The 17,972-nt window shown below is 42.4% G+C and overlaps 1 protein-coding gene across 3 annotated transcripts in view; it reads left to right on the plus strand.

Annotated features, from left to right (window-relative positions):
- COL12A1 (collagen type XII alpha 1 chain) overlaps positions 1–17,972 on the plus strand; it is a 307,200-nt gene that overhangs the window by 94,539 nt on the left and 194,689 nt on the right. For 2 of the 3 annotated variants that reach the window (XM_069235673.1, XM_069235672.1), the window contains exons 17-22: positions 4,958–5,079; positions 11,160–11,309; positions 11,396–11,515; positions 11,633–11,797; positions 15,177–15,323; positions 16,995–17,134. In XM_069235673.1, coding sequence (XP_069091774.1) covers positions 4,958–5,079; positions 11,160–11,309; positions 11,396–11,515; positions 11,633–11,797; positions 15,177–15,323; positions 16,995–17,134 — 844 coding nt within the window. The remainder of the gene's footprint in view (positions 1–4,957; positions 5,080–11,159; positions 11,310–11,395; positions 11,516–11,632; positions 11,798–15,176; positions 15,324–16,994; positions 17,135–17,972) is intronic. The other variant, XM_069235674.1, reaches the window with a different exon arrangement.

Below are 17,972 nucleotides of genomic sequence, written 5' to 3' on the forward strand. Positions count from 1 at the left end.
GAGGCTCTTCTAGACCTTAGCAAGGAAAGACATAGTAGGAAGATGCCCTTAACCACTTTCCCCTTTACATGACCCCACCCACCAGCCTAAATGTCCAGAGAGGAGGGGACAAATAGGACACAGGATGTACTGGTGTAGTAGGTAGGACGGTTAAGCCACTATTGGAAGGGAAATGAGGCTTTAGCTGTTGTACACTATCCTGTAAAGATACCAGATGTAGTCCAGCAAAGAGAAGGCTCTGTGACCACAGTGAGAATTTGAGGACTGTGGCCACTAGCTGCAGTGTAGAGAGAAGGTTCTGCAAGTTACATAGTTGGGTAAACTATCTAGGCTGTAATTAATTTAGCCCATTAGTGATTTCATTTTGATAATCAAGGAGATCTAGTAATATTCATTTTTACAAGTTTTAATGCCCCACATGTTATCCTATTACATTCTAAGTGCTCCTCAACCAGGCTCTCCAAAGTGTTCTAAAACTCATACTTCCCCTAGTTATCAAAATTGGTCATTTATTTGCTTGTAATTCCGGATTACGACTCCCCAATCCCCCAGCCTTTTCATGGCGATTTAACCGCCAGAGAAAGGCTGGCAATATGGGGGCATTGGGGCCACTTGCCATAGGCAGTGCAGGGCCCAGTTGCGCTTTCCACTGCCCAGATTACGGACAGTGTAAAAGGCGGCGGGTGCTGCTGCGCCCGCCACACCGCCACATTTCTGCCAGTTCGATTATGAGCCAGTATCAATGTTAAGGCACTGTGTCCCACTGGGCCGGTGGGCAGAAACGCTGTTTCCACCCGCTGGCCCAGCAGAAGACTCAAAATAGGGCCAGCGGTATTCTGGACGCACTGGCGGTCATGTGGCAGTATGAGTTTGGCAGGCGGACTCTGCCGCCCGCCAAACTTGTAGTCCAGAATCACAGGATGTTGAGCTGACACCAAGGGCCTGATTCTAACTTTGGAGGACGGTGTTAAACCGTCCCAAAAGTGGCGGATATACCACCTACCGTATTACGAGTCCATTATATCCTATGGAACTCGTAATACGGTAGGTGGTATATCCGCCACTTTTGGGACGGTTTAACACCGTCCTCCAAAGTTAGAATCAGGCCCCAAGACTTGAAACTGGTTCCCTAGCTCCACAGTTGATAGCTTTGGCTGTTACACCAATAAAATAGGTTCTAAAACAAAAGTCCCAATGGTTGAAGTCATATGACAACCCCCTACCAAACACTTGTTCACAAATTGTAGGAAGCTGGCTCTATATATGCTATATCAAAATGAGATTTAGGCCCTCATTCTGACCTTGGCGGGCGGCGGAGGCCGCCCGCCAAAGTCCCGCCGTCAGATTACCGTTCCGCGGTCGAAAGACCGCGGCGGTAATTCTGACTTTCCCGCTGGGCTGGCGGGCGGTCGCCTTCAGACCGCCCGCCAGCCCAGCGGGAAAGAGGCTTCCACGATGAAGCCGGCTCGGAATCGAGCCGGCGGAGTGGAAGCTGTGCGACGGGTGCAGTTGCACCCGTCGCGTATTTCACTGTCTGCGCAGCAGACAGTGAAATACATGTAGGGGCCCTCTTACGGGGGCCCCTGCAATGCCCATGCCAGTGGCATGGGCACTGCAGGGGCCCCCAGGGGCCCCGCGACCCCCCCTACCGCCATCCGGATCCCAGCGGTCGGACCGCCGGGATCTGGATGGCGGTAGGGGGGGTCGGAATCCCCGCGGCGGTGCAGCAAGCTGCGCCGCCGTGGAGGATTCAATGGGGCGGCGGTACACTGGCGGGAGCCCGCCAGTGGTGCCGGTCCGACCGCGGCTTTACCGCCGCGGTCGGAATCCCCATTGGAGCACCGCCGGCCTGTCGGCGGTGCTCCCGCGGTCCTCCGCCCTGGCGGTCAAAGACCGCCAGGGTCAGAATGAGGGCCATAGTGTGTACAGAGTCCAGGGGTTACTCAAGAGGACTGACAGAGGCAATAATAGATAATACGAATGCACTATTTGTGGTAGTGTGGTCGAGCAGTTAGGCTTATCAGAGGGTAGTGTTAAGCATTTGTTGTACACACACAAGCAATGGACGAAACACACACTCATTGACTTAACTCAAGACCAATCGGATTTTATATAGAAAAATACATTTTTGTTACTTCATCACTAGAACCTCAAGACTCAGTTCAGAAGTAAATACTGTTGCAGGTAAGTACTTAGCATAGACATCAATGTAACTTTGTTTCACTTTAGTCAGGTAAACAGTTTTTAAGAAAACAGAGAATATCTATTTTAAAAGTGGACACTGCATTTTCTGAACAGTTCCTTGGGGAAGAAAATAAAGTACAGTTTAAGAGGTAAGTACACGACTTACAGTTCCAGTCTCCGGTTTATAGGTAGTCCACCGTTGGGGGTTCACGTCAACCCCAAACACCCACCACCAACAACAAAGGGCCGACCGGGTGCAGAGGTCAAAGTTGAGCAATTTTAACATGGGCTCTAATGGAGACAGGGGTACTCGGAACTTGGTCTGCCAGTAGGTAAGTACCTGTGGCTCGGAGGGCAGACCAGGGTTGGAGAGGTCAACCCAGGGTGGGCACTTCGTCACCGTCGCCTGGGGGTCCTCTCTGGTCGGTTTGGCCACCTGGACTCGGGCCATGGGCGTCGGTGCAGAATGGTTAGAACTCACGCTTCTGGAGTGAGGTGGGAGTCCTTTAGAAGAGGTTTCTTCTTTTCTTCTTTGGGCAGGGCCGCTGTCCATGGGAGTTCTTGATCCTCTGTGATACATGCAGCCCTCTGGAGGTTTTCCAGTGGTCACTGGACCTGCAGAACACGTTGCCTTTCTTCTGCAGGTTCTTTGAAGCAGGTGACAAGCCGGTAGGGCTGGTGCCAAGTCAGTTGTTGTCCCCTTCTCTGCTGGGGTTTCAGCTAAGCAGTCCTTCTTCTTCTTGTGAGGTCATCAGGAATCTAAAAAGCTGTGTTCAGAGTCACCCCTAAATACAAAATCTAGGGGTGTGTTAGGGTCAGAGGTCAGTAGCCAATGGCTACTGTCCCTGAGGGTGGCTACACCCTCCTTATGCCCACTCCCTCTGGGGAGGTGGACAGGTCCCTATCCCTATTGGTCCTAATCTTCCAAAGTAAGATGGAGGATTTCTCAATGGGGGGATCACTTTAGCTCTGGACACCTTAAGGGTGGTCCTGGCCGAGGGGGTGACTCCTCCTTGTTTTTCTCATTATCCCTGTGGACTTGCCACCAAAAGTGGGGGCTCATCCGGGGTGTGGGCATCTCCACTAGCTGAAGTGCCCAGGGGCACTGTAACACCAGGCTTGAGCCTTTGAGACTCACTGCCAGGTGTTACAGTTCCTGCAGGGGGAGGTGTGAAGCACCTCCACCCAGGACAGGCTTTGTTTCTGACCACAGAGTGCACAAAGACACTCACCCCATGTGGTCAGAAACTAGTCGCGAAGTGGCAGGCTGGCACAGATGGGTCAGCCTTGCAATAGCAGTTGGGCTAACATACAGGGGGCATCTCTAAGATGCCCTCTGTGTGCCTTTTTCAATAAATCCCACACTGGCATCAGTGTGGGTTTATTGTGCTGAGAGGTTTGATACCAAATGTCCCAGTATTCAGCATAGCCATTATGGTGCTGTTAAGATTGTAATGACAAGCTCCCAGACCATATACTCAGAATGGCTAACCTGCACCTACAATGTCTAAGAATTGACTTAGACACTGTAGGGGCATGGTGCGCATGCAGCTATGCCCTCACCTGTGGCATAGTGCACCCTGCCTTAGGGCTGTAAGGCCTGCTAGAGGGGTGACTTACCTATGCTACAGGCAGTGGTTTGTGGGCATGGCACTCTGAGGGGAGTGCCATATCGACTTTGTCTTTTCTCCCAAATAGCACACACAAGCTGCAAAGCAGTGTGCATGTACTGAGTGAGGGGTCCCTGAGGGTGGCATAATACATGCTGCAGCCCTTAGGGACCTTCCCTGTCCACAGGGCCCTTGGTTTCTAGGGGTACCTTTTACAGGGGACTTAACTGTGTGCCAGGGCTGTGCCAATTATGGAAACAAATGTACAGTTTTAGGGAAAGAACACTGGTGCTGGGGCCTGTTTAGCAGGGTCCCAGCACACTTCCAATCAAAGCTGGCATCAACACTAGGCAAAAAGTAGGGGGAGACCATGCCAACAGTGGCATATTCCTACAGAAATCCTTTATTATTCCATAATTGTACCATTAAAAAAAAACCAACCAGGCATTGGCCAGCTTATGAATTTCATATTTTTTTCTAAGTCAGCTTTACATTCCATAAGTATATTGAAGTGATGAAAACACAAAGAGTTTATGGGTAGCATGCTTGTAAGAATCTCACCCCTGGCAATTTCTTTGGATTGCAGTCCAGTCAATCCTTTTCAACCAATAAGCCCTTTTGGTTACTTGAAACAAAAAGCAGCCAGATGCAAATATTTGTTTTGCCCTAATAGGAGCAGTTCATTCTGCACTTCCAAATCAGGTGCCAGGTACACATGAACACAAGAACTCCCAGACAAGTGCAGGCCGCATCAGTAAAGAGTTTCTGCAGTCCTGTGGCACACAACGCATAAGACCCACTTCTGGGCATAGATGTCTTGCTGCACCAATGGACCAAGACTGATTTTTATATAGCTGCCCTCTGTCTAAAGTAGCATAGTGGGTATAAAATATGGAATGGAAGGCATCTCAGCACCTACATGGCCTCATGGGTGATTAGCCACGCTCTACAAATCAACATAACATAACATCTCTGAGTGATTTCTAGTGACTTAAACTTTTGTAAGAATTCCATCTATCACCTTTGTGTTTTGTATTTGTTGGTATATTTTCTTTACTGATCCATTCAGATGGTATTATATAAACATACTCCACTGTTATACACTGTTGCTCATTAAAAATGAATGGCATGTCTGGCTTACATCAAATATCTTATGAATTTAGGGCTGCAACTTCATACAAGGTAAATGTTTTTGGGGTGTTTGGTGATGGACAAAGCCCACCCCTCGTTGCACATGAAACCACGACGCGGTCAAATGCTCCTGATCCCACAATGGCTTCCTCAGGTAAAGCATGATTTATCATGAACAAATGGTTTTCCAAAGCAGCCTCTGTGTACAGTGCTTTGAGATTGCCTACAAAGAAGTATGCTTCTAAACTGTATTATTTGAATGATGAGTGTTATTTTTTAAAAATGTGTTTGCATAGCTCTGTAATCTATATATGATTATAAATCAGTACAATCTTAAAAATTAATTGGTATCATATGAAGACGTTAGATAAGAATGGAGAAATGATTACATTTCAATGCAATTTATTTCAGATGAATTGTAAGCATGACACAGCTGTGTGAGAAATAGGGAAATTGAATAATTATGACACAATAGTACAACGAATAAGCAGAGAACAAAACCAGAATCGGAAACTTTAACTTGAAACAAAACATGAGAATCCACCCTAATATCCTACCTCCTTAGTACAAGATGTGCTTGTTGGGCACATTACCACAGTTTAAAATCCTTTATTGTTCAGTGGTAAGTAGAAAACCACATCACCTCTTCCATTTATGTATAAATGAGGAGCATGCTAATGTCGATCTGTGATGCCCCCAGAGACAATAAACATCAAATTCGCTGCTCTTCAGTACCTACCAAATTTAGAACATAAGTTACAGTAATGATTAAGAACAGAGAAGGAATTTAAGTTTCAGTAAAGGGATCTCGCGTGGCATACACACTTCTTCAGCAAAGTTTGAATATGTTTGCCAAATTAAAATATTGCAGATGATTTGGTCAGGCCATAAACTATGAAGACTAATACATTATTTTTTACCTTTCGATATTTGGACTTGCAGAGTCTGTGAACATCTAAGGTGGCAGCCAAGATTCTTACTTGGTTGGAAAGTTCCTTTGAGCTGGGTCACCAGTTCTCAGAAACTGTGATACTGTAGTGGCCACTTGGCTCTCTTCGTATTTAACTCCAGCTGCTTCCATATTACTGCAGTACCTATGGCTGGCCATGTGTGTTGCTAGACTTACTTGAAGACTGGGCTGGAGTACATTTTCTACTTTTCTGTGACCTTCACTGCTGTAGGAATGTTGAAAGTGTATTTTATGAGCTATGGCCTTACTCTTTTGTGGGTGGATAAGCATTTCCTCCATAAACACCTTACTACCCCTCCCTAAGCCTCTCCTTACGTTTCCCTAAGTCCCTTTTTTAGCCACTCCTCGTGTCTCTCCCACATTCACACCAGTGTATGCCTATGAGTGTGGAGATCTCCATCACATTGATGGAGAGCTCTGCACAGAAAAGATACAAGAATTGGAGGTCTCTACAAGTTGGTTTGTGAATAGCTTTCTGCAGTAAGTACATAGACCCATATTTATACTTTTTTAGCTCTGCATTTGCGCCGCTTTTTAACGCAAAAGCGGCGCAAACTTACAAAGTACAATTGCATTTTGTAAGTTTGCGCCGCTTTTGCATCAAAAATGATGCAAATGCGGCGCTAAAAAAGTATAAATATGGGCCATAGTATTACATAGTTTATTAATATACCTCAAAGGCCCTGTGAATCAAAGGATGCCATCCTATCTGCATTTTGGCATCCCAGCATAGAGCACCACCTTAATCGAAGGGCTAATGAGAGCAAGAGGTGGCATATTCTGTGTGTGGTTCTTTCCCCTATAGCACAATGATTCCCTACAAATTGGCTACATTCACACAACTCTGCTATTTTGGCAAGGGCATGGTGCTGCTAGTGGTTTTGTTAGAAAGAGTAATTGTCTCATATGGATCCTAGGGGTGCCCAAAATGATTCCACATCAGTTTTCTTTCACTGTAGTAGAAACATAATATTGAACATGCAAATATGACTTCATTGCTTTGTCAGAAGCCTACCTATGCTACACATAGCTCACTAGTACACTTTCACTACAAGACTGAGGTGGTCATTAAGAGTTTGATGGGCGCGGAGGCTGCCCGCCAAACTCTTCCCGCTTGTGTGGTCTGAACACCGCCGCCCCTAATAGGACTTCACCGCAGAGCTGGCAGGCAGAAACTGTGGTGAACAGGGCCTTAACATTAACACCAACTCCTAATGGAGCCGGCGCCAATGTGGCGGTGCAGCAACACCTGTTGTGCATTCCACTGCCCATAATTCGGGAGGTGAAATAAGTGATGGGGCTGTGCATGGGGCCCATGCACAGCCCATGCCAAGTGCAGGGGCAGTCCATGGGCCCCTAGGGGTCCCCATAGTCCCCCATTCCACCAGCCTTTTAATGGCAGTGTAAACCCCCATTGAAAGGCTGGTGGATGGGGACTCCTAATCCCCAGGGCAGCGCTGCAAGCAGGGCTGCTCTGGAGGATGAGAAACCACCGGGACCGCCAGGCTGCCGGTGTCGGTGGTCTGACCGTGGCGGCTCCGCCATGGTCATAATGTGGTAGTCCCGCCTCCGGCATGTTGTCGGTGGGGCCACCACTGCGAATCTGGCGGTCATGCGTAATGATCCCCTGAGTTTCCAATCTACAAATTTACCTTGTTTTAGTGTTAAGTTGCAGACTTCCCACATTTCATTTAAAACAACCTATAAAGTAGTGAGCGAAAATAACACAACGTGCCAGATCTACAAAGCAGTACAAATATTTGCCAAAACAATTTTAAATGTCCAGCACCACTTCCAGTACAATGCCTACCCATGCCATAAACACTGTCACAGTTAAGCTCATTATATGGGATTAGTTATTACTGTTTAGAAGTTCTTACTTATCCCCACCTCTCACACACTGTCTTATAACTCAACCCTGACAGCATACAGCAGAAATCCCATTCTGTCACCATATTTCTCCATGAGTCTTGGAAATGTCCTCAGAATTGATCACACATTTGCTTTTTTAATGATTTGGTAAACCATCCATTTCTCATTGGTATGTGAACTATACATTTTACTCCCATTAGAACGTATTTATCTATCACCTGCATTTTCAGTGACTGAATAATTTATGCTGCTGTCTAAATGCTAATGTAACACATTTGTCAAGTGTCACACTTCTCGTGGGTTATATGCCGGACCACTGGAAATATGTGATTTTGTGGCTACAACATTTTCCACAAACGTATGGCTTTGGTGACCTTGACACATAATCTATCGTCTGCATAATTTGCAGATTAAAAAAAAAATGTTTCTAGCTCACACTGATCAAAATTTACCTAACGCCCTACCACGTGTCACAGCCCAGTAGCAGGTTATTTGTTGCACAGGCAAAGCTCACCTTTCTGTTGCTGATTGCTGTATTTAAGTGTTAGAAAGATGTACTAAACCATTTGATGTGTGGTCAGAATCCAGCTGTAGCCATCATTCATCCTAGGCAAGGCTCACAAATATTGATAAAACACTTGTTGTATGTTTTAGCAATCCAGATGATGGAGGTTGTAGTACTCGTTATTTGACTGCTATGCAGCACATTCTGCACAGCCCAATAACAGACTTTTAGCCCTCTGTCAGACATACTCAGATCTGTTGCCCAGTACCTATGAAACGGTTTTGTAATATCAAATTGATTAATATTTAGCCTAATGCAACCCAATTCACGAAGATATTTATGTCACAAATATAACACTAGGCAGTTCCTTCTTTCAGTCAAACATATTTCTTTTATATGCTTCGCAAAACATATCTTTCACATACAAATGTTTCTGCATAACAAAATAGTGTTTATAAATAGAGACAATTTGCTATCGATGAAAAAAGGTTAGCATACCTAAAAGAAGGCACAAAAGAGAGTACAAGACTAATTGTGCTTATATTGACTTGAACCCTCGAAATTAAGGTGCAATAAAAGTATTGTAAAGCCATGACAGTGCCATTTGATGATAGCAGAAGTTCCTTCATGGAGGCTGCCTTCACTCTACGTAGTCACACCAGAGCTTAGAGACGCCACATGTGCAGGGTCATTTCCATTAAAAGTTTTTAATGTGGGGGCAGCCACTGTTTAATAATGCATGTTACAACTGGTTACTTAAAAGTGAATATGCGATGTATATATATATATATATATGTGCATGGAGGTAATTGTTTTCAAGAAATTCCATTTTGTCTTGTGAAAATGCAGTCTGCTTATGTTCTGTTGATGAATTCCTAGATTTGCACCTTTTTATGCAGAGGAAAGACATGGCTTTAAATCCCTCAGGTACAAGGATCACGCTATTACAGGATACTGGATAATTCTAAGGAACACACAGTCGATGAAGTTGCAACCTGTTTCAACTGAGATCATCAAATTTCTCATTCCAGGAGCTCTGATTGGAAATATTTTAACATAAAATATTTTGTTTGGCAAAATCTTCTGAAAAATCAAGAAAAAACTACTTCGCGTTCGTGGTCATAAAAGTTGTGGAATGTTATATGGAATACATATCCAACAAGATTCGGGGTTCACAACTGTAATGCGAAAGATGCTTTTTGGGTTCTGTAAATCTTCAGCTGAGAACAATGCCATGGATTGCAACTTTATTTGCCACCTCCTTCTTTATGTACATGTTTTCCTTGTCCTGTTAGCGTCTTCTGAGTTGAATCAGTCTCTGTGTCTCTTTTTCTAAATAGCATCCTTTCCCTCTCACACATTTTGTTAGATGTGCAATCCTCTGCACCATCTGCTTGTATTAATTATGCTCTAACACAATGTAGATTATGTTTTCCTCACTGAACAGGTCGGCGACACAGTAAGTACAGCTTGATTTTAGCCGCATGTCTGTCATGCTTAATAGAAACATGGCTGCAACTGACACCAATGTGTTTAGAATCTTGGTAGTATTTTTCCGTTGGTCCAATATGTTAAAAATAGTAGCACATGCTAAATACTGCTTGTAAATTGGGAATTATTGTGCAGGAAGAATGTTGTCAGGAGGGAAGGAGTAGACTCACACAGCCTTCTGTGCCCAAAAAGCCTAATGTTTTTGCACTAAGTGCAATGTTGATCTAACAAACAGAGATTTTTTTCCCTTTGATAATAATTCCTCGTAGTATTTTATCTTATTTGCAGACAAATTTGGGAACAGATGGCCTTCTTTTATTGTGATTCTCCCAGGAAATACCTAGTATATCTCCTAAAGCTTTTTATCATGATGGGAACAAGTGTGCTGAATGTTCACCTATGTCTTCCCCTGCACAGGAGCGTTTCTGCAGATATTGTACCTCTAAAATAGTGATACCCTTCACTTGTTTGTTCAAAAATATTTTTGTTACTTTTTAGAAACAAATAACAATTCCATTTACTCTCACTTGTTAAAAAAATTAATAAGCTCAAGCTTTATTAGAATTCAAATGTATCACATTATTTTTCATTACTTTTTATCTTTAATTACCCTGTTGTGTGCCATATTATTTTATAAATTCAAATTACATTTCCCCTTTAATTCTTTACACAACGCTATTACTATACCATTGTCACCTCAATAGTGTTTTTAATTTGAAAATCACAGTTATTTTGCACAACAGGACTACAATTTTAATTTTAAACACAAAATCAAATGCCAAGTTGTGGATTCCAAAATGATTTTTTTTTTTGTAATTACAAATTCAAATTGTCATTTATCAACCAATTTATATTTGCTGTTAAATCAAAAATTCTGGTTAATAATCTGCACTGAAGTTTGTCCAACCAAATGCACAGTTCAGAAATGCTGATGTTTTTGATGTGCGCTATTTTTGGCTGTAAACCATGATTTTTTTTATATAGCTGGAAATACAGGATACAGTACAGTACAGTTTTCATTGGGTGTTGTGGGTAGGACAGCTCTATTTTACTCTAGGCTTTAGGAAGCAGGACATCTTTAGTCAATTCCTAGTCATTTGCTGGCTATTTCTGATTCGCCAGTGAGTGGTCACATATAATTACTTCATGAAATTTACAATATATTGATTTTGTAAGTTAGAATTGTTTGATATAAGTGATATTAGCAAGATTAAAAGAAATCATCACTGATAAAAGAAAGATTTGCTGTCAGTGCATAATGCTAAAGAGATACAGTAATAAAGCATTCATCAGGTAACTGTCTTGAAGTATGTGTTTTTAGCAGGCACTTGCACTGTCAGTGTTAGTGTATGCATCGAGTGATGGATATCTTACCTGTATCTATGTGTTATGGTAGGCTTCGAGTGCACAACGAAAGCTCAAGCTGACATCGTCCTTCTGGTGGATGGGTCATGGAGCATTGGGAGACCCAACTTCAAAATAGTCCGCGACTTCATTGCACGTGTGGTTGAAGTATTTGACATTGGAAGTGACAGAGTTCAAATCGGTAAGAGCGGTTGGAGAGTATCTTTATCACTCTTCCAAATGACAATCATGGCATTATTCTGACTGGTGTTTCTATTTTCCTTTCAGCTGTTTCTCAGTACAGTGGTGATCCCAGGACAGAATGGCAGCTAAACACTCATAAAACCAAGAAGAGTTTAATGGATGCCGTAGCAAATTTACCCTACAAAGGAGGCAACACACTTACCGGCAAGTTATGTTCTTGAACGTTTTCCAATAGTTCACTATTACCAAAGGCCACTGTTCTGTATCTGCCATTTTAGACTAGGTGCAGACTGCTAATATTCATCTTCTGTTTTGCACTAGGACTGGCTTTAAAGTTCATCCTGCAAAACAACTTCAGGCCAGAGGCTGGTATGAGAGAGAAAGCTCGTAAGATAGCAATCCTTCTCACGGATGGAAAATCACAAGACGACATTGTTGCACCCTCAAAGAGAATACGCGATGATGGGATAGAGGTGTATGCTGTGGGTGAGTGAATCTGGGTCAAACTAATAGCATGGGATAGAGAGACTGGTGCTTGGAATTTTAAATACATGCCCTCCAAGGTTTTAAGACTCTTTATACAACATTGTGTATCATAAGCATCTGGGTTAGAGCCAATGATTTTCTAAGTCAGTGCATAAACAAAGAAAATCAAACTAATGGACAGAAAAGTTCCTTGTTTAGTGCTTTAGTGTTTCTTTGTAGTAGTACATATTTAAGCACCAAATGGCACCCCTTTTCCCAACTCTTTCAAGTATAAAGCGCAATTAAAACATTGCACTGTTCAGCCTAGACTGTCTAAATAACACATCCTCGTTGCCAACATGCCTCTGTGACATTTTCCTTTGGCACACATCAGTTTTCATTGTGAACTATTGGGTCTTCAAACTGAATCAACAATCATACAGTGACCCATCGTTCAGTAATTGTATTAAACCGCATCAGAAATGTTGCTCTCTTTACTTAAGACCAGTCTGAGGCTCGTAGCTCAAGCCTGCACAGACTATTGAACATTGCACCGGATTGGAAAAATAACCCCTTCCTAGTGGCCTTAATATAAGACCTTTAACGCAGACCAAACAGTAGGACTGTGTTCATTAATATTCAACTAGAGCACAATTATGAATTAAAAAACATAATTTAATTACACATCAATTGATTTTTTGTTCAGTGGACTAAATCCCCCGATATCAACAAAACAGATATTTTCTTACTCCTACCATAAATTAGAGATCTCATATTTGATTCTTTACCCAGACTTAGACACTCATTACAACACTAGCATTCTTAAGACTGCCAGGGTTGCGGTGGCAGACAGACTGCTGCCAATGTGGCAGTCTGACTGCCACATTACGACCGGGTGGTAGTGCTGTGGTCGGACTGCCAGCACCCCCACTATTCCGCCACAGGACGGACTGGCAGTGCTGGTTGCCCTAATCCACCAGGACAGCTCTGCAAGCAGCGCCGCCATGGGGATTACGACTCCCCTCTCCGCCAGTGGTTTCATGGTGTAGCACCACCACGAAACGGCTGGTGGAGAGGAGGTACAGGGCATGGGCTGTGCAGGGGTCTCCATGGCCAGCAGGGTCGCAAAGTTCACGTCTGCTTTGCAGACAGTGAACTTTGCGACTGGTGCACCCTATGCACTACAGCATTGCCGCTGACTTGATTATGACCCGGAGACAATGCTGTAGGTCATTCCCCACTGGGCCAGCGGGCAGAAACTCTTGTTTCCATCCACTGACCGAGAGGGAAACTCGTAATGGGACCGGCTGGGAGGCGGCTGCACTACCCGTTGGGACTTCGACAGACAGGCTTTTCCGTCTGCCAAAGTCATAATCGGGCCCTTAATTTGAAATTTGGGTTGAGTTACCGGATCTTTTATTACCTGGATGTAGGTGTGATGGGAAGGTTAAGTGAATAGTGGTGAGTGACCTGATGGGCCTCACAATATTAGATTTGATTAAATAGATTTAGCCTACTCTTCAGGAAGATATACTGAGGGCCAGGAAAAACATATTGGATCCTGCCTCTGCTTCCGCACACTCTAATAATGTACATAACAGTAAAGTTTCATGTTGGTTGAAATATGTGTGCTAAATGCATTAAACCAGGTGTTAAGCTCTTCACCTCTTACATGGACTGTCTGTTGTTTCTGGAATATACACCAAATTAACTATGCAAATGACAATGACACATCAGCATAATTGTCACATGGACTTTCCAATACAAATGTTTGCACTGAGTAGTGTATTTGTAAAAAAGCATTTGTGCAAACCTTTTGTTACCTTAAGATTGCTAGAGTGTTATATATTTCTGTCAGTCTTTACTACATCTAGAGAATACAACACTGCTGGAAACAGCTGCATTAATATGATATAGTTTTAGAGAAAGGCAATTTACCTGGCACGGGTTTTATCACTGTTCCCTGTAAATTACACCCTAACCTGGTCATATCCTTTGGATCCTAGACGCATCATGAGTAGCAATACTGTTCACTTTATCATAAGGTTATTACATCAGGAATTGCGTCTGATTACACATAGACCTTCCAAAGTATCATAATTGCCAATATAGTCATGTGACATAGCTTGGGATGCAAAGGAAAGATAGGAAAGGAGAACGTAATGTGACTAAGGACCACACTGAGCAAAGAAAAATTAAAAGCCTTTAATTTTCAAATATTTTACCCATTGTGGAAATAGACCAAAGTATGTGTGCACACAGTTGAAGGAGATGTACATATAGTGTTAGCTACGGTGCTGTCATTTTGTGTTTTCAATCACAATGTCGACTCCAGTTCAGCAAAGGATGAATGTAAGTTCTCTGCACCATTCTGTGACAACACCGTGTTGGAAGCACCTCTTCAGTCACAGAGACAGTAGATACTGAGACTCTGTAAATGAGCTCAAAAGTAAAGTTGTTTTCAAGGTTCTCAAAGATCTAGGTAGCCCCCCTGTGCGTGCTTTGATGCCATGAAAGACTCCTCCACGAGGGGGTGCACAGTCAAAGTTAATTTATTTGCATAAGTAATTGCATACAGCTATAAATAAAACCATTTCTAACAATGTCTAATACACTCACGATTCATAAAGAAACATAAAAACATAGTTGTATTTAAAAACTTTATGCCATTTGGACTTTTTATGTCAAAACCTTTATGTCCTTAGATCTTATTTGTCTCGATTATAAAGAGTGATTAACGAGTACTAGTTTGAGCCCCGTGAAACAGGTTATAAGGTGCAAATGGCTTGTGAAAAAATATTGTTGAAATATTGCCTGGTCTTGCACCTTCACGGGTCCAGTGCCCCTCATACTTTGATGTCCTCAATTCTTATTTGTCTCTATTGTTAAGAAGGTTTGACTAGTGCAAGTATGACCCCCCCCCTCCACCCCCCGAAACAGGTTGTAAAGTACAAGTGACTTGTGCAAAACAAATACCTAACATATTACCTAGGCTTGCTCCTTCACTGGCCCAATGATCCTCAATTCTTTCAGAAGCTGTTTTAGAAATTGTTACCCCAGGTAGGCTGGAGGGATTGAGGTGCCAGTTAGCCAGATGGTTGGCCATGGGATGCACAAATAACACCTATACTCAGTGTTGGTACTTGAGGCTTCACCATGTTCTGCCAATCCACGTGCGAGCCTAATTAATGAAAAAGTGTGCTGAAATACATGGAATAAAAAAAAAAAAACAATAACAGGTCTGATTATTTGATAAATACTTGAAAGACTGTAGGAAGAACAATATTGGTCTTGTTGATTTGTATATTATTAGTGTGGCACTGTTCTGGGTGACAGAAACCTTACTGGACGAAAGAGTCCATTTCCCTACTTAATTCTTTATTTCTGTTTTTTTTTTCAGGTATTAAAAATGCTGATGAAAATGAATTGAGAGAGATTGCAACTGACCCCGATGATATCTACATGTACAACGTTGCAGACTTCTCTCTTCTCACAAACATTGTTAACAGCCTCACCGAAAATGTGTGTAACAGTGTAAAAGGCCCTGGTGAGTTTCTTTACGTCCAGTAACATGTTTGTCGATTTAATTTTGTTTATGGACACTTCTCGCTTTCTATAGTCAGGTTAGTGTATTTAAAAATGTTTTTTTTTTTTTTTTGCAAGAGTGTCCTATGATCTCACATTTCCCATCATAAGGTGTTCTACAGCTCCAATTGAGCTGAAAGTTCTGCATGCAATTTAGAGGCACAAAACAGAAATCAACATATTTCATGGGAAGTAGAACTTCTTCAAAAAGGCACGCTTGACGGAGACGGGACGAAACACGACGGTGTAGATTTTAATTTCTTAAAAATAATGAAAAAATATGCCACATGACTGTACAGGGTAACACAATTGACCATTGAGTTCCAAAGTATTCTAGATACTTATGTCTTTATTTTGTTTGGAGCAACATGCTTAACTCTTTATCAAAGGTTAAACATGATAAATATTTCAACATTAGAGTTCAGTACATTTTAGGTTTTGCTAATATTTTAACTGTACATATCTTTTGATGTAAGTATATTTCGAAAAAATGCCCCAATAGCTTGATTTAGTAAATTTGACATGAGTATATTCCCCAGTTACTTCCGTTATTTTATACATTGCCGTTAATGATAGCACCGATCACACTTTGAGCCTTTTGACTGAGATGGATTTCCTAATGAGAACTATATAGATGTACAACGAGTGTTCCAAACCTGTCTCAGTAACAAACCTGGAAAGAGTCAAACCCATTGAGGCAACCTGCTTTTAGGAACACTAGGCCAGTCATGTTTTTTTGGGATTCAGTGGCATAAATTTGAGTCGTTCACCAATGGTGTCCTGGGACCACAGAACTATTGGACCCGAACCTAGCTAACCATGTAATCGTCTCCAGCACCTAACTCTGTCAGAGTAGCTAGAGAGAGCAGTCCAGTGCTTGCGTAAGGAGAGGCTGCTTAGATATTCAGAATATAGCTTACACTGTGATAGCAGCCAATAAGATCAGTGTCCAGTTATACTTTACTTTGTAAATAAAAAGGACTTTAATGCTCACAAGAATACACAATGCAAGGTGCGGGGCTTCCATAGTAAGTTCGCGTCCATGGCAGCAAATAAATCCTCAGAGCTTTTTGTAGTACTGGTACAGCGGGAATCTGGCCTGTCAGAGCATAATCGGACTGAGGCATCCAGCTCTGCCCTGGGGGAATAGTTTCAACTTCAGAAAAAGTGACTGAATATTAAAACTTGGAGTGTGGGGCGGCAGCAAATCCACTGGCTGCCATGAAATCTGGGTTTGTCCTTTAAGGCTTCAGCACCAAAACTACCAGTTTCAGTGGGAGCTCAATGACAACCGTATACGACTTTGAGCGATCCTTGCCATCCACAGCGTGGACCTTCCATCACTGAAATGTTTAGACTTTCATTTCAGAGTCAGAAGGAAAACTCTTTGACTAAGATGACCCACTTAGTGTATCGCACATCTGCTGTGACCTCAGTTTGGCACTTTAATTTTACTTTGTATTGTTTGCCCTAAAAACCTAAAAACACACATATATATATGCCATTTCTGACAACACAGTGGAGTATGAATAGAGGTTGGCTATGTTCAAATTACAACATGAGTTGTTTCTCAAATACGTTTAACATTCTTATGTAAGCAATTAATCTATACTCTATTTCTTAATACACATAGGTGGTTTGGACCCTCCCTCCAATCTTGTTACTTCTGAGCCAACACCCCGTTCCTTCAGAGTTACCTGGGTCCCACCTTCTCAAAGTGTGGACAGATTCAAAGTTGAATACTATCCTGTTGCTGGAGGCAGACCCCAAGAGGTGAGTACAACAAGGATTTCCATTGCAGTGGACCTAATTCACAACTTTGCTGCCAAAACCAAACTCTAAGAGTCATGCCATTGGACGCAGAAATTGAAGATTTTTTCTTGAATGACAGACAGCCTACTTGATTGGATATTAAAAGAACAAAATAGCATTTGAGTAACAGAGGAAAAACAGGAAATAGGGATTTTTCCACTTTTGTTTTTGAAAAATGAGTGTGTTGATATAATTACCAAAGTAATGCTTCCAATTCTTTCTGGATAACATCAGGTCTGTTGTGGTTACAACGTAGGCTCATTTAGACTTTAAGGTGGCATTTACTTGATTCCTTGATGTTTTGGCCTCTACGTTTTTTAAAAAGAAAGACGTGCTTGTGAACTCTAAAACTTATTATTTTTTTATATGTTTATGATTAAGAGAAATAATGAAGCTGTCTTTCGTGTGAACGTTGAAGGTGTTCATTTATATAGAGCTATGTAGGTGGTGGATGAATCAACTGGCACGTTTTGTTCAGGCTACACCCATCCATTAAAGATCTCAAGGTACTCACTGGAAGGCTCCTGAAGCAAAAAACAGTCAACCACTTCACCACTACGTGGAGTAACAAGTCCTGAGTCAAACGCACCTCATGCGTGACATTTAAAGACAAGGAATAGTTGTCTGCTGTTGTAGTATGCTTGATTGATTATGTAGACTGATTTCAACACTATATGCGAATAAACAGGGAGTTTATGAAAACATTTAGTTCAGTAAAATCATATTCTCTACACTGGAGAATCATCAACTGGATTGCAGTATCCTCCCAGGCTGTGGGCCTCTGAATTGGTAGGCCAGA

The sequence above is a fragment of the Pleurodeles waltl genome, chromosome 5 (genome assembly GCF_031143425.1).
Source record: "Pleurodeles waltl isolate 20211129_DDA chromosome 5, aPleWal1.hap1.20221129, whole genome shotgun sequence".
NCBI classification, from domain to species: Eukaryota; Metazoa; Chordata; class Amphibia; order Caudata; family Salamandridae; genus Pleurodeles; species Pleurodeles waltl.